The sequence below is a fragment of the Pinus tabuliformis genome, chromosome 5_1, assembly GCF_031772625.1.
Source record: "Pinus tabuliformis cultivar Carrire ecotype Pingquan chromosome 5_1, CPIR1, whole genome shotgun sequence".
In the NCBI taxonomy this organism is placed as follows: domain Eukaryota; kingdom Viridiplantae; phylum Streptophyta; class Pinopsida; order Pinales; family Pinaceae; genus Pinus; species Pinus tabuliformis.
Genome location: NC_142305.1, coordinates 924,112,358 through 924,134,131, shown reverse-complemented (window position 1 = coordinate 924,134,131; position 21,774 = coordinate 924,112,358). Strand labels below are relative to the sequence as shown.

The 21,774-nt window shown below is 47.5% G+C and overlaps 1 protein-coding gene across 1 annotated transcript in view; it reads left to right on the top strand.

The window, feature by feature from the left end:
• Positions 1 to 702: 702 nt before the first annotated feature.
• Positions 703 to 21,774, top strand: part of LOC149167806 (protein SEEDLING PLASTID DEVELOPMENT 1-like) — a 365,756-nt gene continuing 344,684 nt past the window's right edge. The window contains 1 exon segment of the mRNA XM_089433166.1: positions 703 to 1,682. Within this exon segment, the coding sequence (XP_089289292.1) occupies positions 1,125 to 1,682 (558 nt within the window). The 5' untranslated portion in view covers positions 703 to 1,124.

Below are 21,774 nucleotides of genomic sequence, written 5' to 3'. Positions count from 1 at the left end.
GGGATGAGAAGAAGGACAACGGCCCAGCACAGGAGAAGTAGCGCCACTTGGGACTGTCTCTTTTTGTTTTGGTTTCTGTTTCAGGCGCGTGGTCAAGTATCTATGCATTTTTCCTACTGTTTTTGGCTCCCAGTTGGATTCCTGGTGACACTTTATATGCTGGGTTGCATTGTTTTTGTATTTCTATGCCGGCTTAGTTCTTCTCCTCGGCAACATTTGTCCTTCTCTATGTCTGATATCTGGTTTCTTGCACTTTGTAACTGGTCTCCCCAGCTTATGGCTGTAATGGGGCAGTTCTGTTCTGTCGAGTGCTGCCATGCCTCGACAATATGTAAAAATATTTTGCCTTTCAGTTAATAGAAGTTAGTATTTGGAGAGAAAAAAAAAAAAATAATCCATGAAAAACAACTATATACCTTTTTTGAAATTAATATAAAATACCAAAATTAAATTCCTATTATTGAATATAAAATTATAATTTGAAACTTCAAATAACTTTTTAACGATTCTAAGCACATAGGAAAGAAGTTTGATTTATATCTATTTCTTACCTAACAAAATAATGATAAAATTATAATTTGAAACTTTAAATAACTTTTTAACGATAATAAGCAGATATGAAAGAAGTTTGATTTATAGAAATTTCATTGAAACGAGAATTAAAGAGAGCAAAAGAATCTTCGTTCTTTGTTTTCCAATTATATTCGCACCTTATCACCTGGAAAAATCAAGTTTCATTGCCCTTGTCCGTATTCTTCCCTTTCCCGTGTTCTTGTGACCATGCATGTATTCAACACGACCATTGCTATCTTCTTTTCATATTTAAGTTGCATTCTCTCAGCCATGAAAACTTACAAATTCCCCTTTTAAATTGTTACTTCCCAGCAACCTGCCTACATTATTGTTGGTGGGTGTGCAGGCGAGTGCAACACTTGGTTTCCGCTGCGTATACGATTGGTTTTCAGCGACTGGAATTGGGTGTCTCAGGAATTGCAATTCATTTGATCGGCTATTGGCTTCCGCTGCGTATGCGACAGGCTTTCAGCGAGTGGAATTGGGTGTCTCAAGAATTGCAATTGGTTTGATTGGCTATTGTTGGCATTGATCTTCCCTTGTCCACTAAAATGAAAATGAAATTGAACAATTCTTTGCGCCTACAACTGCAGAGCTCCTCGTATCATTGCAGTGTTTATCTATTATCCACTCCAGCAGCAGCATTGAGTCAGTTGAGGAGGCCTTTGAGAATATTATATGACAATGCAAACTTGTGTGTAAATGTAAATGCTTCTGCTTCTTCTGGGTCGTCTCGCAATTCAAGACTTAAGCGGAAGATTCGATCATTCCCACTCCCGTCTTCTCTCACAGGTAGCAGTAGCAGTAGCAGCAGCAGCCCCACAATAATGAGAAAGCCTCTTCACCGTTTTGGTTCCCCCACGATAATTTATTCCCCTTTACAACAGGGGTCGGTGCCTTACCCGAATTTTGAGTTTGAGTTAGCCCAGCTTCTCCAAATCCTGCCTAAGAGAATAAGAAGGATTCTGACTGAGCATGAAGAGATTCAAGATTTGGTGGAAATTGTGATGGACCTAGGAAGGAGACCTCTCGCTCGTTTTCCTTCTGGAGACTGGATAATTTCGGATGATCCTGTAACTTTCCACGACTTGGAATATGCAATCTCATTGGTAAATTTTACAAATGGCCCATTTAGTACAGATGCATCTCTCAATGCTTTGTCTTATGTTTTTTTCTCATCATGCTACCATGTATTTTCAACAAAGAAAGGCTGAAAGCATATATGTATACACACACACACATTGGGATGGGCTGAACAAGGCCCAAGACGCGAGCAGAGTCGATCAAAACAATCAGCTAAAGATTCCACGATAAAAATAAAGATGTGGCTTTTACATTGTAACTTGTATGCAATTTTTTGTACTCTGCTTGATCTGTAACGGCCTTCATAAATATAACCAAACTGAGATGGGCTGAACAAGGGCTGAGAAGCGAGGAGAGTCCATCAAAACAATCAGCAAGTTCAACGATGAATAAAAAAGAAGACGAAGATGTGGCTTTTCCATTGTAATTTGTAGTCAATTTGCTCCCTCTGCTAGATCTATAACAGCCTCGGAGTTTAATCCCGAAAACTGGGGTGTTTAAACCAGATGGATGTTCAGGTTGGATATACTCCCCTGCCGTGGGTTCGTTTACTGTCTGATGCTTAGCGTCACCAAGGTCTTCTATCTGAACTTGTGCAGAAATTCAGCTAAAAACAGCCAAACATCTGGGCAAGAAATCAACTAAAATGCACAAACAAACCACATATTACAGCATTCATACACAGCCACAAACATTTTTTTTACCTAGAGAAAAGTCCTTTCCGAAGAAATCTTTTTTCGAACGTTTATTAATTAAATTTTGAGTGGTACGGCAGTACAACAGAGGTTTTTACCAATGTGTCCCTTTTTGTTTTCCTTTTCGGTTTGCTACAGCAACAAGTTGTGAACTTACTATCCTCTTTGTCTCTGAAGCTTCGCTTTAGTTTGCTACTGCAACAGGCTGTGACCCACAGTCTGCATTTTTCTCTTCTTGCTGAAAGAAAATATCTTTCCTTTTCTCTTTCCTGCACTTGTTCCTTTGCCGAGACAACTGTTTGCAACTGCTTATTTGTTGGCTAGGCAGTTAGGCCGACCTGGAGCCAATATGGCATTTATCTTTCTCCTTTTCCAATCCTTTACTGTTAGACCTGTCCAGATTTTTGGTCCTACAAAGACTTAATTAAGCCGGACGACAGTTTCTATCCATGCTTCATCTCTCTCCTTGGAGGCAAACTTCTATTGACGACTCTGTTTTTGCCACTTCATAATTGTCATTACAAGTTGCTTGCTTGCATTGACTAATCTCTTGGCTTGATTGGACGAAACCAGAGACATCTTTCGCTTCCCTTTACAAGCATTAACTAGGAATGACTTTCCATATTTCATCAGTCTATTTAGATGCATCTTCTAAGGTATATGGCATCACGATCTCACAAATAAGGACTACTACAGATTAACTCATAGACATCTGCTGGGACTACAGCATTATCCACTTCATCAATGGAATGAACTGTGATGCTGAATTTGAACCTACATTGTTTTGTAACTTACAACTGGTGTCCTTGTGGAGCCATCCTAATGGATAGGGATCTGGATGCTTATGAGTCTTGAATCCGAATTTCTGCACAAATGCCCTCTAAGATTAGATTATTTTTACTTTCTGGATCAAATAGTGCAATGACTTTTGTCATATGATACCACCGAAACCCTTCATACACTTTACTGATTTATTCCTACCTAGTTGTTCTGTTAATTAACAAGTTATTTACCATGTAAATACTGGAAATAAATACAAATGCATGCTCAACACATTACAGATCATCCACTGAAGAAAATAAAAACAAGCACCCAAGTGACACTATTGTTTTGGATTAATGTCCCTGGAAAAACCCAATGCGGTAAAACCGGTGCATCTATCTGAGGGTTTGATTTATTAAGCAGTTTCAGAATACAATCTGAGTGCCAAATCTGGCTCACCCAACAAAGAAAAATCTCGACAGCAGCACCTCTTTACTCGGAAGCAGATATTCTAGATGAAACCCCGGATAAACACTCCTGCAGCTTCACAGCGCCAATCTGCCCCACGAAACCCCAACGTCAGCCTCTCTCTGGCCCAGCGTTAGCCCAGCGTCACTCTGGCTTGGCCTGCGTCAGCCTCTGGAGGCATTCCGTCAGCTTCTGGAGGCACTACGTCATTCCTCTGGCCCTATGCGTCACCCACGCTGACTCTCTGAGGCACTGCATCAGTCCTCTGGCCCTCTGTGTCACCCACGCTAGCTCTCTGAGGCACTACGCAGCTCTTGGCTGCCTTTGTGTGAGCCCTTGGCTGCTTCTGCGTCCCTCTCTCCGGCTACTGCACTGATCCTCCCGGTGCTATCTCTGCCTCACTGCTTTTGTATTCACTGCCCCTCAGCTGCAACTCTGATCACTCTCTCAACTTTCTCAGCAAACCCAACCCCAGAAAGTCGAAATCTTGATCTCTTGGTGTGTTCTCCGAGTGACCCTCAAGCCTCCTCTTATACTTTTCTCGTTGACAAATCAATGGCCGAGATTAAGTCCCTAATCAACGACTAAGATTAGATTTCGCTTGATCCATGACTATTGGACCATTCTAACACAGTGTTATATTAATACACATTAATATTTTATTTTCCCTAAGTTTAGACTTAGGGACTCCATTAAAAACATTAATTATTTTAATATCTCTCAAACTGTTTAGAATCTGCCCAAACCCTTTCTGGGTATTGGAGATCTCATGTGCCTTAGCCTCTCCACTAATTTTTGTGGCTAGAGCACATCCGATGCTCCCCCAAATCAACACTCCCTCTTAGCAAGGACTATGCTGTAGCAATACTCCTCACTGAGTATCACCCTGATTATCCAGCATCGGTCCTTGTGCTAATGCTAGGCATGCTGCCTAACATCTTCTGCACTGCTGCACCCTGTACTGCTACCCATGGCCCTGCCACTGCCATTGCTGCATCCGTACTACAACTCCCTCTACATCCGTGCTGCTACCCATGGCCTTGCCATTGCCACTGCTGCATCTACATTGCAACCCCTCTCATCACGCTGCATCGTGTTGCCCATAGCACTACCACTGCTAACTGCTGCACTGCAACTCAGTTACTGAGAAGTAAGTAACTGATCTCCCAACTCTGACATCTCCGTCAGGCTAGAAACACTCCTGATGTTGAAGCTCCCTTTGTCACTGACAAGTGCTCCCTCTCTGACCTCTGCGCTACTGCAACAACTCCATGCATCTCGCACCATTGCACACCTCTCTGTGCCATCCTGCACTGGTGCAACACTCCCGTGCCTCTCGCACTGTTGCAGCCTGCTAGCCTCGTGCTGTCCTGGGAATCCTGCACTGTAGCTCCCTCTGTCGCTCCATCCGTCTCTACTGATTTCCGCTAGTCCTGCTACTCCTCTTCGGGGCTCCCGTAGCAAGGTCTAATCCAAGAGGCTGGGTACCTCGAGGATCCTACCCCTCATCGCTTGTAGTCCGCCTGACTACAACTCGATGTCTCCCCACTTCTTCTGAAGTGGCACATGAACACTCATGGCACAATCATCGTTTGTGTCCACTTCCTTCTCTGCCCTTGCTGGCGCAACCTTGGTCTCGGAGGCCTCTCCCTTGCTCTTCTTCCTTGGACATTGGGTCGCATAATGACCCAGCTCCCCACAGTTGAAGCATTTGATCTTGGAGAGGTACTTCTTCTTCTGTTTCTCCTGCTTTCCCTCAGATGCTAGGGCAACATCTTCCTCCTCCTTCTTCTTGATTTTGATCCCCTTGCCGCTGCTTCCCGCCTTGCTTAGCCTTCTGATCTCTTCTTGGCGAAGAGCAGCCCACATTTCCTCCCAATCTGGAACGGTCGCCTTGCTCAGTATGCTCTGGACAAACACCTCCCAGCCTTCTGAGACTGCGTTTAGGGTTGTTCACCATCAATTCTGGATCCGGCGTTGCCCCTATGGAAGTCAGCAGATCCCTGATCTCCTTCAATCGACTGAGGAATGGGTCGATCTGTTCTCCCTTCTTCATCTGGTATGATCGCAGCTTATTTTCTAGTAGCATCTTCCTATGCACAGAAGTATGCTGATACAACTTGGTTAGGGCCTCCCACATCTCCTGTGCCGTGTTCTTCTCGGCAATATGTGGTACTATATGATCCTTGACCCCGTTAAGGATGATACTCTTAGCCCTCACCATTGCATCCTCGTACTTGTCGTTATCAACCGGGTCAACTAGGATAGCTATCGTCCTCAAGGCGAAGTGCTTGACACGATTCCTGTTTAGTACGGATAAGATTTTGGCCTTCCAGACTACGAAGTTTGAGGCTCCGTCCAGTCTGTCCTGGTCTCTTACTCCGTGGAGTGCTATTTTGCTGCTCCTATACTTCCCTCCTAAAATTTCTTGGTTTGACTCCTCTGAGCCTTGATTTCCCTCCTGGAAACCCTTTTGCCAATGTCGAGATGCTCCTCTCCAATCGTCTGTGCAACTGCAACACTGATCTGGATTCCTTGGCTAGAAATCCACCTCGGCAGCAACTCCCTCTACCTTGGTCTTGCCCTGTTAGGTACTGTTCTGACTATAGTACCCCACCAGCTCCACTCTGCAACTTACCCACAACCTCCTAAACCCCAGCAAACTAAAGGTTAGAGCTCCTAGGCTCTGCGCAATCCCGGCACCGGCAAATTAGCCTCCTCAGCCAACTACGTCAACCCTCCTAGCCTCTGCGTGAGCTTGCCTTTGCCTCCCTCAGCCTCTGCGTTGCCTCTTCCTGGCTCAATCTTGATGACGCAGGTACTGCGTCACCCCTTCCTTGCTGCTACTCTGCTAGGAACAACTTTTGTCACTCGGGACAGCGGTTTTCTGCTACCGCTGTTCTGTTCGGCTGATGTCCTTAGTTCTCCTGTGATTTGCAACCAAGCTCTGAAACCATGTTGGAATTTCTAAGTCTGACACGTTAGAAACCCTTCATGCACTTTACTAATTTATTCCTACCTACTTGTTCTGTTAATTAACAAGTTATTTACCATGTAAATACCGGAAATAAATATAAATGCATGCTCAACACATTACAGATCATCAACTGAAGGAAATAGAAACAAGCACACAAGTGACACCGTTGTTTTTGGACTAATGTCCCCGGAAAAAGCCCAATGCGGTAAAACCGGTGCAGTGATCTAAGGGTTTGATTTATTAAGCAGTTTCAGAATACAATCTGGGTGCCAAATCCGGCTCACCCAACAGAGAAAAATCTCGGCAGTAGCACCTCTTTACACAGAAGCAGATATTTTCGATGAAACCCCGAATAAACACTCCGGCAGCTTCACAGCTCCAATCTGCCCCACGAAACCCCAACCTCAGCCTCTGGAGGCACTGCATCAGTCCTCTAGCCCTCTGCGTTTCCCAGTTGGCTCTTTGAGGCACGACGTCAGTGCTCTGGCCCTCTGTGTCACCCACGCTAGCTCTCTGAGGCACTGTGCAGCTCCTAGTTGCCTTTGCGTGAGTCCTTGGCTGCTTCTGCGTCCCTCTCTCCGGCTACTGCGCTGATCCTTCGGTGCTATCTTTGTCTCTTTGCTTCTGTATTCACGGACCCTCAGCTGCAACTCTGATCACTCTCTCAACTTTCTCAGTAAACCCAGCCCCAGAAAGTCGAAATCTTGATCTCTTGGTGTGTTCTCCAAGTGACCCTCAAGCCTCCTCTTATACTTTTCTTGTTGAAAAATCAACGGTCGAGATTAAGTCCCTAATCAACGGCTAAGATTAGATTTGGCTTGATCCATGACTTTTGGACCATTCTAATACAGTTTTATATTAATACACATTAATATTTTATTTTCCCTAAGTTTAGACTTAGGGACTCCATTAAAAATATTAATTTATTTTAATATCTCTCAAGCTATTTAGAATTTGCCCAAACCCTTTCTGGGTATTGGAGATCTCATGTGCCTTGGCCTCTCCACTAATTTTCGTGGCTAGAGCACACCTGATGCTACTCCAAATCAACACTCCCTCTTAGCAAGCACTGTGCTGTAGCAATACTACTCACTGAGTATCACTCTGATTATCTGGCATCGGTCCCTATGCTGATGCTATTCCTGCTGCCCAACATCTTCTGCACTACTGCATCCTATACTGCTACCCATGGCCCTGCCACTGCCACTGTTGCATCCGTACTGCAACTCCCTCTGCATCTATGTTGCTGCCCATGGCCTTGCTACCACCACTGCTGCATCTGCATTGCAACCCCTCTCATTATGCTGCATTGTGCTTCCCATAGCACTACCACTGCTAACTGCTGCACTGCAACTCAGTTACTAAGAATTAAGTAATTGATCTCCCAACTCTGACATCTCCACCAGGCTAGAACCACTCCTGATGCTGAAGCTCCCTCTGTCACTGATAGGTGCTCCCACTTTGACCTCTGCGCTGCTGCAACAACTCCATGCATCTTGCACCGTTGCACACATCTCTGTGCCATCCAGCATTGGTGCAACACTCCCGTGCCTCTCGCACTGTTGTAGCTTGCTAGCCTCGCGTTATCGTGGGAATCCTGCACTGTAGCTCCCTCTGTCGCTCCATCCGCATTCGTCTCTACCGATTTCTGCCAGTCCTGCTACTCCTCTTCGGGGCTCCCGTAGCAAGGTCTAATCCAAGAGGCTGGGTACCTCGAGGATCCTACCCCTCATCGCCTATAGTTCGCCTAACTACAACTTGATGTCTCCCCACTTCTTCTGAAGTGGCACATGAACACTCATGGCACAATCATCGTTTGTCTCCACTTCCTTCTCTGCCCTTGCTGGCGCAACCTTGGTCTCGGAGGCCTCTCCCTTGCTCTTCTTTCTTGGACACTGGGTCGCATAATGACCCAGCTCCCCACAGTTGAAGCGTTTGATCTTGGAGAGGTACTTCTTCTTCCGTTTCTCTTGCTTTCCCTCAGATGCTAGGGCAACATCTTCCTCCTCCTCCTTCTTGATTCTGATCCCCTTGCCGTTGCTTCCCGCCTTGCTCAGCCTTCTGATCTCTTCTTGGCGAAGAGCAGCCCACATTTCCTCCTAATCTGGAAGGGTTGCCCTGCCCAGTATGCTCCGGACAAACACCTCCCATTCTTCTGAGACTGCGTTTAGGGTTGTTCTCACCATCAATTCTGGATCCGGCCTTGCCCCTATGGAAGTCAGCAAATCCCGGATCTCCTTCAATCGACCGAGGAATGGGTCGATCTGTTCTCCCTTCTTCATCTGGTATGATCGCAGCTGATTTTCTAGTAGCATCTTCCTGTGCACGAAAGCATGCTGATAAAACTTGGTCAGGGCCTCCCACATCTCTTGTGCCGTGTTCTTCTCGGCAATATGTGGTACTATATGATCCTTCACCCCATCAAGGATGATACTCTTAGCCCTCGCCATTGCATCCTCGTACTTGTCGTTATTAGATGGGTCAACTGGGATAGCTATCGTCCTCAAGGCGAAGTGTTTGACATGATTCCTGTCTAGTACGGATAAGATTTTGGCCTTCCAGACTACGAAGTTTGAGGCTCCGTCCAGACTGTCCTGGTCTCTTACTCCGTGTAGTGCCATTTCGCTGCTCCTCTACTTCCCTCCTAGAATTTCTTGGTATGACTCCTCTGAGCCTTGATTTCCCTCCTGGAAACCCTTTTGCCAATGTCGAGATGCCCCTCCCCAATCGTCTGTGGAACTGCAACACTGATCTGGACTCCCTGGCTAGAAATCCACCTCGGCAACAACTCCCTCTACCTTGGTCTTGCCATGTTCGGTATTGTTCTGACTACAGTACCCCACTAGCTCCACTCTGCAACTTACCCACAGCCTCTTAAACCCCAGCAAACTGAAGGTTAGAGCTCCTAGGCTCTGCGCAATCCCAGCACCGGCATATCAACCTCCTCAGCCAACTACATCAACCCTCCTGGCCTCGGCGTGGCTCTGCGTGAACCTGCCTTTGCCTCCCTCAGCCTTTGCACTGCCTCTTCTTGGCTCAATCTCGATGACGCAGGCACTGCGTCACCCCTCACTGCTACTCTGCTAGGAACAACTTCTATCACTCGGGACAACTGTTTTCTGCTGCTGCTGCTCTATTCGGTTGATGTCCTCAGTTCTCCTGTGATCTACAACCACGCTTTGATACTATGTTGGAATTTCTAAGTCTGACACGTTAGAAACCCTTCATGCACTTTACTGATTTATTCCTACCTACTTGTTTTGTTAATTAACAAGTTATTTACCATGTAAATACTAGAAATAAATACAAATGCATGATCAACACATTACAGATCATCAACTGAAGGAAATAGAAACAAGCACACAAGTGACACCATTGTTTTTGGACTAATGTCCCTAGAAAAAACCCAATGCGGTAAAACCGGTGTAGTGATCTGAGGGTTTGATTTATTAAGCAGTTTCAAAATATAGTCTAGGTGCCAAATCCGGCTCACCCAACAGAGAAAAATCTCGGCAGTTGCACCTCTTTACTCGGAAGCAGATATTCTGGATGAAACCTCGGATAAACACTCCGGTAGCTTCACATCTCCAATCTGCCCCACAAAACCCCAACATCAGCCTCTCTCTGGCCCAACGTTAGCCCAGCGTCACTCTGGCTTGGCCTGGATCAGCCTCTCGAGGCACTGCTTCAGTCCTCTGGCCCTCTACGTCACCCACGCTAGCTCTTTGAGGCACTGCTTCAGTCCTCTGGCCCTCTGCGTCACCCACGCTGGCTCTCTGAGGCACTGCATAGCTCCTGGCTGCCTTTGCGTGAGCCCTTGGTTGCTTTTGTGTCCCTCTCTTCGGCTACTGCGCTGATGCTCCCAGTGCTATCTTTGCCTCTTTGCTTTTGTATTCACTGCCCCTCAGCTGCAACTCTGATCACTCTCTCTCAACTTTCTTAGCAAACCCAGTCCCAGAAAGTCAAAATCTTGATCTCTTGGTGTGTTCTCCAAGTGACCCTCAAGCCTCCTCTTACACTTTTCTCGTTGACAAATCAACGGCTGAGATTAAGTCTCTAATCAACAGCTAAGATTAGATCTGGCTTGATCCATGACTTTTGGACCATTCTAACACAGTTTTATATTAATACACATTAATATTTTATTTTCCCTAAGTTTAGACTTAGGGACTCCATTAAAAATATTAATTATTTTAATATCTCTCAATCTGTTTAGAATCTGCCCAAACCCTTTCTGGGTATTGGAGATCTCATGTGCCTTAGCCTCTCCACTAATTTTCGTGGCTAGAGCACATCCGATGCTACCCCAAATCAGCAATCCCTCTTAGCAAGGATTGTGCTCTAGCAATACTCCTCACTGAGTATCACCCTGATTATCCGACATCGGTCCCTGTGCTGATGCTAGGCCTGCTGCCCAACATCTTCTGCACTGCTGCATACTGTACTGCTACTCACGGCCCTGCCACTGCCACTGCTGCATCCGTATTGCAGCTCCCTCTACATCCGTGCTGCTGCCCATGGCCTTGCCACTGCCACTGCTGCATCTGCATTGCAAACCCTCTCATCATGTTGCATCGTGTTGCCCATAGCACTACCACTGCTAACTGCTGCAGTGCAACTTAGTTACTGAGAATTAAGTAACTGATCTCCCAACTCCGACATCTCCGCCAGGGTAGAACCACTCCTTATGCTGAAGCTCCCTTTGCCACTCACAAGTACTCCCTCTTTGACCTCTGCGCTGCTGCAACAACTCCATGCATCTCGCACAGTTGCACACCTCTCTGTGCCATTCTGCACTGGTGCAACACTCCTGTGCCTCTCGCACTGTTGCAGCCTGCTAGCCTCGCGTTGTCTTGGGAATCTTGCACTGTAGCTCCATCTGTCGCTCAATCCGCATCCGTCTCTACCGATTTCCGCTGGTCCTACTACTCTTCGGGGCTCCTGTAGCAAGGTCTAATTCAAGAGGCTGGGTACCTCAAGGATCCTACCCCTCATTGCCTGTAGTCCACCTGACTACAGCTCGATGTCTCCGCACTTCTTCTGAAGTGGCACATGAACACTCATGGCACAATCATCGTTTGTCTCCACTTCCTTCTCTGCGCTTGCTGGTGCAACCTTGGTCTCGGAGGCCTCTCTCTTGCTCTTCTTCCTTAGACATTGGGTTGCATAATGGCCCAGCTCCCCACAGTTGAAGCATTTGATCTTGGAGAGGTACTTCTTCTTCTGTTTCTCTTGCTTTCTCTCAGATGCTAGGGCAACATCTTCCTCCTCCTTATTGATTCTGATCCCCTTGCCGCTGCTTCCTGCCTTGCTCAGCCTTCTGATCTCTTCTTGGCGAAGAGCAACCCACATTTCCTCCCAATCTGGAAGGGTCGCCTTGCCCAGTATGCTCTGGACAAACACCTCCCAGTCTTCTGAGACTGCGTTTAGGGTTGTTCTCACCATCAATTCTGGATCTGGCGTTGCCCCTATGGAAGTCAGCTGATCCCGGATCTCCTTCAATTGACCGAGGAATGGGTCGATCTGTTCTCCCTTCTTCATCTGGTATGATGGCAGCTGATTTTTTAGTAGCATCTTCCTGTGCATGTAAGTATGCTGATACAACTTGGTCAGGGCCTCCCACATCTCCTGTTCCGTGTTCTTCTCGGCAATATGTGGTACTATATGATCCTTGACCCTGTCAAGGATGATACTCTTAGCCCTCGCCATTGCATCCTCGTACTTGCCGTTATCAGCCGGGTCAACTGTGATAGTTATCGTCCTCAAGGCGAAGTGCTTGACACGATTCCTGTCTAGTACGAATAAGATTCTGGCCTTCCAGACTACGAAGTTTGAGGCTCCGTCTAGTCTGTCCTGGTCTCTTACTCTGTGTGGTGCCGTTTTGCTGCTCCTCTACTTCCCTCCTGGAATTTCTTGGTATGACTCCTCTGAGCCTCGATTTCCCTCCTGGAAACCCTTTTGCCAATGTCGAGATGCCCCTCTCCAATCGTGTGTGCAATTGCAACACTGATTTGGATTCTTTGGCTAGAAATCCACCTCGGCAGCAACTCCCTCTACCTTGGTCCACCAGCTCCACTTTGCAACTTACCCACAGCCTCCTAAACCCCAGCAAACTGAAGGTTAGAGCTCTTAGGCTCTGCACAATCCCGGCACCGGCATATCAGCCTCCTCAGCCAACTGCGTCAACCCTTCTGGCCTCTGCGTGGCTCTGCATGAGCCTGCCTTTGCCTCCCTCAGCCTCTGCGTTGCCTCTTCCTGGCTCAATCTTGATGACGCAGGCACTGCATCACCCCTTCCTTGCTGCTACTCTGCTAGGAACAACTTCTGTCACTCAGGACAACTGTTTTCTGCTGTTGCTTCTCTGTTCGGCTGATGTCCTCAGTTCTCCTGTGATCTGCAACCATGCTTTGATACCATGTTGGAATTTCTAAGTTTGACACGTTAGAAACCCTTCATGCACTTCACTGATTTATTCCTACCTACTTGTTCTGTTAATTAACAAGTTATTTACCATGTAAATATAAGAAATAAATACAAATTCATGCTCAAGACATTACAGATCATCAACTGAAGGAAATAGAAACAAGCACACAAGTGACACCATTGTTTTTGGACTAATGTCCCTGGAAAAAACCCAATGCGGTAAAACCGGTGCGACGATCTGAGTGTTTGATTTATTAAGCAGTTTTAGAATACAATCTGGGTGCCAAATCCGGCTCACCCAACAGAGAAAAATCTCGGCAGTAGCACCTCTTTACTCGGATGCAGATATTCTGGATGAAACCTTGAATAAACACTCTCGCAGCTTCACAGCTCCAATTTGCCCCACGAAACACTAGCCTCAGCCTCTAGGGATTGCGTCAGCCTCTCTCTAGCCTAGCATTGGCCCAACGTCACTCTGGCTTGGCCTGTGTCAGCCTCTGGAGGCACTGCATCAGTCCTCTGGCCCTCTGCGTCTCCCCCACTGGCTCTCTGAGTCACTGCGTCAGTCCTCTGGCTCTCTGCGTCACCTACGCTGGCTCTCTGAGGCATTGCGCAGCTCCTGGTTGCCTTTGCGTGAGCCCTTGGCTGCTTCTGCGTCCCTCTCTCCGGCTACTACGCTGATCATCCCGGTGCTATCTCTGTCTCTCTGCTTCTGTATTCACTAACCCTCAGCTGCAACTTTGATCACTCTCTTAACTTTCTCAGCAAACCCAGCCCCAGAAAGTCGAAATCTTGATCTCTTGGTGTGTTCTCCAAGTGACCCTCAAGCCTCCTCTCATACTTTTCTCGTTGACAAATCAATAGCCGAGATTAAGTCCCTAATCAACGGCTAAGATTAGATCTGGCTTGATCCATGACTTTTGGACCATTCTAACAAAGTTTTATATTAATACACATTAATATTTTATTTTCCCTAAGTTTAGACTTAGGGACTCCATTAAAAATATTAATTATTTTAATATCTCTCAAACTGTTTAGAATTTGCCCAAACCCTTTGTGGGTATTGGAGATCTCATGTGCCTTGGCCTCTCCACTAATTTTCGTGGCTAGAGCACACCCGATGCTACCCGAAATCAACACTCCCTCTTAGCAAGGACTATGTTGTAGCAATACTCCTCACTGAGTATCACTATGATTATCCGGCATCGGTCCCTATGCTGATGCTATTCCTGCTGCCCAACATCTTCTGCACTGCTGCATCCTATACTGCTACCCATGGCCCTACCACTGCCAGTGCTGCATCCGTACTGCATCTCCCTCTGCATCTATGTTGCTGCCCATGGCCTTGCTACTACCACTACTGCATCTGCATTGCAACCCCTCTCATTATGCTGCATTGTGCTTCCCATAGCACTACCACTGCTAACTGCTGCATTGCAACTCAGTTACTGAGAATTAAGTAATTGATCTCCCAACTCTGACATCTCCGCCAGGCTAGAACCACTCCTGATGCTGAAGCTCCCTCTGTCACTGATAGGTGCTCCCACTTTGACCTTTGCGCTGCTGCAACAACTCCATGCATCTCGCACCGTTGCACACATCTCTGTGCCATCTAGCACTGGTGCAACACTCCCGTGCCTCTCGCACTGTTGTAGCTTGCTAGCCTTGCGTTGTCGTGGGAATTCTGCACTGTAGCTCCCTCTGTCGCTCCATCCGCATCCGTCTCTACCGATTTCTGCCAGTCCTGCTACTCCTCTTCGGGGCTCCCGTAGCAAGGTCTAATCCAAGAGGCTGGGTACTTCGAGGATCCTGCCCCTCATCTCCTGTAGTCCGCCTAACTACAGCTCGATGTCTCCCCGCTTCTTCTGAAGTGGCACATGAACGCTCATGGCACAATCATCATTTGTCTCCACTTCCTTCTCTGCCCTTGTTGGCACAATCTTGGTCTCGGAGGCCTCTCCCTTGCTCTTCTTCCTTGGACACTGGCTCGCATAATGACCCAACTCCCCACAGTTGAAGCATTTGATCTTGGAGAGGTATTTCTTCTTCCGTTTCTCCTGCTTTCCCTCAGATGCTAGGGCAACATCTTCCTCCTCCTCCTTCTTGATTCTGATCCCCTTGCCACTGCTTCCCGCCTTGGTCAGCCTTCTGATCTCTTCTTGGCGAAGCGCAACCCACATTTCCTCCCAATATAGAAGGGTCGCCCTGCCCAGTATGCTCTGGACAAACACTCCCAGTCTTCTGAGACTGTGTTTAGGGCTGTTCTCACCATCAATTTTGGATCTGGCGTTTCCCCTATGGAAGTCAGCTGCTCCCGGATCTCCTTCAATTGACCGAGGAATGGGTCGATCTTTTCTCCCTTCTTCATCTGGTATGATCGCATCTGGTTTTCTAGTAGCATCTTCCTGTGCACGGAAGTATGCTGATACAACTTGGTCAGGGCCTCCCACATCTCCTATGCCATGTTCTTCTCGGCAATATGTGGTGCTATATGATCCTTGACCCCGTCAAGGATGATGCTGTTAGCCCTCGCCATTGCATCCTTGTACTTGTCGTTATCAGCCCAGTCAATTGGGATAGCTATCGTCCTCAAGGCGAAGTGCTTGACACGATTCTTGTCTAGTACTGATAAGATTTTGGCCTCCCAGACTACGAAGTTTGAGGCTCCGTCCAGTCTGTCCTAGTCTCTTACTCCGTGTAGTGCCATTTCGCTGCTTCTCTACTTCCCTCCTGGAATTTCTTGGTATGACTCCTCTGAGCCTCGATTTCCTTCTTGGAAACCCTTTTGCCAATGTCGAGATGCCCCTCTAATCGTCTGTGCAACTGCAACATTGATCTGGATTCCTTGGCTAGAAATCCTCCTCGGTAGCAACTCCCTTTACCTTGGTCTTGCCCTGTTAGGTATTGTTCTGACTACAGTACCACACTAGCTCCACTCTGCAACTTACCCACGACCTCCTAAACCCCAGCAAATTGAAGGTTAGATCTCCTAGGCTCTGCGCAATACCGACACCAGCATATCAGCCTCCTCAGCCAACTACGTCAACCCTCCTGGCCTCGGCGTGGCTTTGCGTGAATTTGCCTTTGCCTCCCTCAGGCTCTGCGCTGCCTCTTCCCGGCTCAATCTTGATGACGCAGGCACTTCGTCACCCCTTCCTTGCTGCTACTCTGCTAGGAACAACTTTTGTCACTCGGGACAACTGTTTTCTACTGCTGTTGCTTTGTTCCGCTGATGTCCTCAATTCTCCTGTGATCTGCAACCACGCTTTGATACCATGTTGGAATTTCTAAGTCTCACATGTTAGAAACCCTTCATGCACTTTACTGATTTATTCCTACCTATTTGTTCTGTTAATTAACAAATTATTTACCATGTAAATACTAGAAATAAATACAAATGCATGCTCAACACATTACAGATCATCAACTGAAGGAAATAGAAACAAGCACACAAGTGACACCGTTGTTTTTGGACTAATGTCCCTGAAAAAAACCCAGTGCGGTAAAACTGGTGCAGCGATCTGAGGGTTTGATTTATTAAGCTGTTTCAGAATACAATTTGGGTGCCAAATCCAGCGCACCCAACGGAGAAAAATCTCAGCAATAGTACCTCTTTACTCGGAAGCAGATATTCTGGATGAAACCCCGGATAAACACTCTAGCAGCTTCACAGCTCCAATCTGCCCCACGAAACCCTAGCGTCAGCCTCTAGGGATTGCGTCAGCCTCTTTCTGGCCAGCGTTAGCCCAACGTCACTCTGGCTTGGCCTGCGTCAGCCTCTGGAGGCACTGCATCAGTCCTCTGGCCCTCTGCGTCACCCGCTGGCTCTCTGAGGCACTGCATCTGTCCTTTGGCCCTCTGCGTCACCCACGTTGGCTCTCTGAGGCACTGCGCAGCTCCTGGCTGCCTTTGCGTGAGCACTTGGCTGCTTCTTCGTCCTTCTATTCAACTATTGCGCTGAAGCTCCTAGTGCTATCTCTGCCTCTCTGCTTCTGTATTCACTGCCCCTCAGCTGCAACTCTGATCACTCTCTCAACTTTCTCAGCAAACCTAGTCCCAAAAAGTCGAAATCTTGATCTCTTGGTGTGTTCTCTAAGTGACCCTCAAGCCTCCTCTTATACTTTTCTCATTGACAAATCAATGGCTGAGATTAAGTCCCTAATCAATGACTAAGATTAGATCTGGCTTGATCGATGACTTTTGGACCATTCTAACATAGTTTTATATTAATACACATTAATATTTTATTTTCCTCCATTAAAAATATTAATTATTTTATTATCTCTCAAACTGTTTAAAATCTGTCCAAACCCTTTCTGGGTATTGGAGATCTCATGCGCTTTAGCCTCTCCACTAATTTTCGTGGCTAGAGCACATCCGATGCTACCCCAAATCAACACTCCCTCTTAGCAAGGACTGTTGTCTAGTAATACTCCTCACTGAGTATCACCCTAATTATCCGGCATCGGTCCCTATGCTGATGCTAGGCCAGCTGCCCAACATCTCTTGCATCGCTGCATCCTGTACTGCTAACAATGGCCCTGCCACTGCCACTGCTGCATTCGTACTGCAACTCGCTCTGCATACGTGTTGCTGCCCAAGGCCTTGCCACTGCCACTGCTGCATCTGCATTGCAACCCCTCTCATCATGCTGCATCGTGCTGCCCATAGCACTACCACTGCTAATTGCTGCACTGCAACTCAGTTACTGAGAATTAAGTAACTGATCTCCCAACTCTGACATCTCCGCCAGGCTAGAACCACTCCTGATGCTGAAGCTCCCTCTGTCACTGACAAGTGCTCCCTCTCTGACCTCTGCGCTGCTGCAACAACTCCATGTATCTCACACTGTTGCACACCTCTCTGTGCCATCTTGCACTAGTGCAACACTCCTGTGCCTCTCGCACTGTTGCAGCCTGCTAGCCTCGTGCTGTCCTGGGAGTCCTGCACTGTAGCTCCCTTTGTCACTCCATCCGCATTCGTCTCTACCGATTTCCGCCAGTCCTGCTACTTCTCTTCGGGGCTCCCGTAGCAAGGTCTAATCCAAGAGGCTTGGTACCTCGAGGATCCTGCCCTTCATCTCCTGTAGTCTGCCTGACTACAGCTTGATGTCCCCCACTTCTTCTGAAGTGGCACATGAACACTCGTGGCACAATCGTCGTTTGTCTCCACTTCCTTCTCTGCCCTTGTTGGCGCAACCTTGGTCTCGGAGGCCTCTCCCTTGCTCTTCTTTCTTGGACACTGGGTCGCATAATGACCCAGCTCCCCACAGTTGAAGCGTTTGATCTTGGAGAGGTATTTCTTCTTCTGTTTCTCCTGCTTTCCCTCAGATGCTAGGGCAACATCTTCCTCCTCCTCCTTCTTGATTCTGATCCCCTTGCCGTTGCTTCCCGCCTTGCTCAGCCTTCTGATCTCTTCTTGGCGAAGAGCAGCCCACATTTCCTCTTAATCTAGAAGGGTTGCCCTGCCCAGTATGCTCCGGACAAACACCTCCCATTCTTCTGAGACTGCGTTTAGGGTTGTTCTCACCATCAATTCTGGATCCGGCGTTGCCCCTATGGAAGTCAGCAAATCCCGGATCTCCTTCAATCGACCGAGGAATGGGTCGATCTGTTCTCCCTTCTTCATCTGGTATGATCGCAGCTGATTTTCTAGTATGATCTTCCTTTGCACGGAAGTATGCTGTTACAACTTGGTTAGGGCGTCCCACATCTCCTGTGCGGTGTTCTTCTCGCCAATATGTGGTACTATATGATCCTTGATCCGGGTCAACTGAGATAGCTATCGTCCTCAAGGCGAAGTGCTTGACACGATTCTTAGCTAGTACTGATAAGATTCTGGCCTTCCAGACTACGAAGTTTGAGGCTCCGTCTAGTCTGTCCTGGTCTCTTACTCCGTTTAGTGCCATTTCGCTGCTCCTCTACTTCCCTCCTGGAATTTCTTGGTATGACTCCTGTGAGCCTTGATTTCCCTCCTGGAAACCCTTTTGCCAATGTCGAGATGCCCCTCTCCAATCGTCTACGCAACTGCAACATTGATCTGGATTCCTTGGCTAGAAATCCACCTCGGCAGCACCTCCCTCTACCTTGGTCTTGTCCTATTAGGTATTGTTCTGACTACACTACCCGACCAACTCCACTCTGCAACTTACCCACAGCCTCCTAAACCCCAGCAAACTGAAGGTTAGAGCTCCTAGGCTCTGCGCAATCCCGGTACTGGCATATCAGCGCCCTTAGCCAACTACGTCAACCCTCCTGGCCTCTGCGTGACTCTGCGTGAACCTGCCTTTGCCTCCCTCAGCCTCTGTGCTGCCTCTTCTTGGCTCAATCTTGATGATGCAGGCACTGCATCACCCATTCCTTGCGGCTACTCTTCTAGGAACAACTTCTATCACTCGAGACAACTGTTTTCTGCTGCTGCTGCTCTGTTCGGCTGATGTTCTTAGTTCTCCTGTGATCTGCAACCACGCTTTGATACCATGTTGGAATTTTTAAGTTTGACACGTTAGAAACCCTTCATGCACTTTACTGATTTATTCCGACTTACTTGTCTGTTAATTAACAAGTTATTTACTATGTAAATACTGGAAATAAATACAAATGCATGCTCAACACATTACAGATCATCAACTGAAGGAAATAGAAACAAGCACACAATTGACGCCGTTGTTTTTGGACTAATCTCCCCGGAAGAAACCTAATGCAGTAAAACCGATGCAACGATCTGAGGGTTTGATTTATTAAGCAGTTTCAGAATACAATCTGGGTGCCAAATCCGGCTCACCCAATAGAGAAAAATCTTGGCAATAGCACCTCTTTACTCGAAAGCAGATATTCTGGATGAAACCCCGGATAAACACTCCGATAGCTTCACAGCTCCAATCTGCCCCACGAAACCCCAACGTCAGCCTCTAGGGATTGCGTTAGCCTCTCTCTGGCCCAGCTTTAGCCCAATGTCACTCTGGCTTGGCCTGCGTTAGCCTCTGGAGGCACTGCATCAGTCCTCTGGCCCTTTGCGTCACCCATGCTAGCTTTTTGAGGCACTGCTTCAGTCCTCTGGACCTATGCGTCACCCACGCTGGCTCTCTGAGGCACTGCACAGCTCCTGGCTGCCTTTGCGTGAGCCCTTCGCTGCTTTTGCGTCCCTCTCTCCGGCTACTGCGTTGATCCTCCCGATGCTATCTTTGCCTCTCTGTTTCTGTATTCACTGCCCCTCAGCTGCAACTCTGATCACTCTCTCTCAACTTTCTCAGCAAACCCAATCCCAAAAAGTCGAAATCTTGATCTCTTGGTGTGTTCTCCAAGTGACCCTCAAGCCTCTTTTTATACTTTTCTCTTTCACAAATCAACGGCTGAGATTAAGTCCCTAATCAATGACTATGATTATATCTAACTTGATCCATGACTTTTGGACCATTTTAACAAAGTTTTATATTAATACACATTAATATTTTATTTTCCCTAAGTTTAGACTTAGGTACTCCATTAAAAATATTAATTATTTTAATATCTCTCAAACTGTTTAGAATCTGCCCAAACCCTTTCTGGGTATTAGAGATCTCATGTGCCTTAGCCTCTCCACTAATTTTCGTGGCTAGAGCACATCCGATGCTACCCCAAATCAACACTCCCTCTTAGCAAGGATTGTGCTCTAGCAATACTCCTCACTGAGTATCACTCTGATTATCTGGCATCGGTCCCTGTTCTTGTGCTAGGCCTGCTGCCCAACATCTTCTGCACTGCTACATCTTGTACTGCTACCCATGGCCCTGCCACCGCTGCATCCGTATTGCAACTCCCTCTGCATCCGTGTTGCCGCCCATGGCCCTGCCACTGCCACTGCTGCATCTGCATTGCAACCCTCTCATCATGCTGCATTGTGCTGCCCATAGCACTACCACTACTAACTGCTGCACTTCAACTCAGCTACTGAGAATTAAGTAACTGATCTCCCAACTCTCACATCCCCGCCGGCTGGAACCACTCCTGATGCTGAAGCTCCCTCTGTCACTGACAAGTGCTCCCTCTCTGACTTCTGCGTTGCTGCAACAACTCCATGCATCTCGTACCGTTGCACACCTCTCTGTGCCATCCTGCACTGGTGCAACACTCCTGTGCCACTCGCATTGTTGCAGCCTGCTAGCCTTGCGCTGTCCTGGGAATCCTGCACTGTGGCTCCCTCTGTCGCTCCATCCGCAGTCTCTACCGATTTCCGCCAGTCCTGCTACTCCTCTTCAGGGCTCCCGTAGCAAGGTCTAATTCAAGAGGCTGGGTACCTCGAGAATCTTACCCCTCATTGCCTGTAGTCCGCCTGACTACAGCTCGATGTCTCCCCACTTCTTTTGAAGTGGCACATGAACACTCATGGCACAATCATCGTTTGTCTCCACTTCCTTCTCTGCCCTTGCTGGCACAACCTTGGTCTCGGAGGCCTCTCCCTTGCTCTTCTTCCTTGGACACTGGTTCGCATAATGGCCCAACGCCCCACAGTTGAAGCATTTGATCTTGGAGAGGTACTTCTTCTTCTGTTTCTCTTGCTTTCCCTCAGATGCTAGGGCAACATCTTCCTCCTCCTTGATTCTGATCCCCTTGCTGTTGCTTCCTGCCTTGCTCAACCTTCTGATCTCTTCTTGGCAAAGAGCAGCGCATATTTCCTCCCAATCTGGAAGGGTCGCCCTGCCTAGTATGCTTTGGACAAACACCTCCCAGTTTTCTGGGACTGTGTTTAGGGTTGTTCTCACCATCAATTCTGGATCTAGCATTGCCCCTATGGAAGTCAGCGAATCTCAGATCT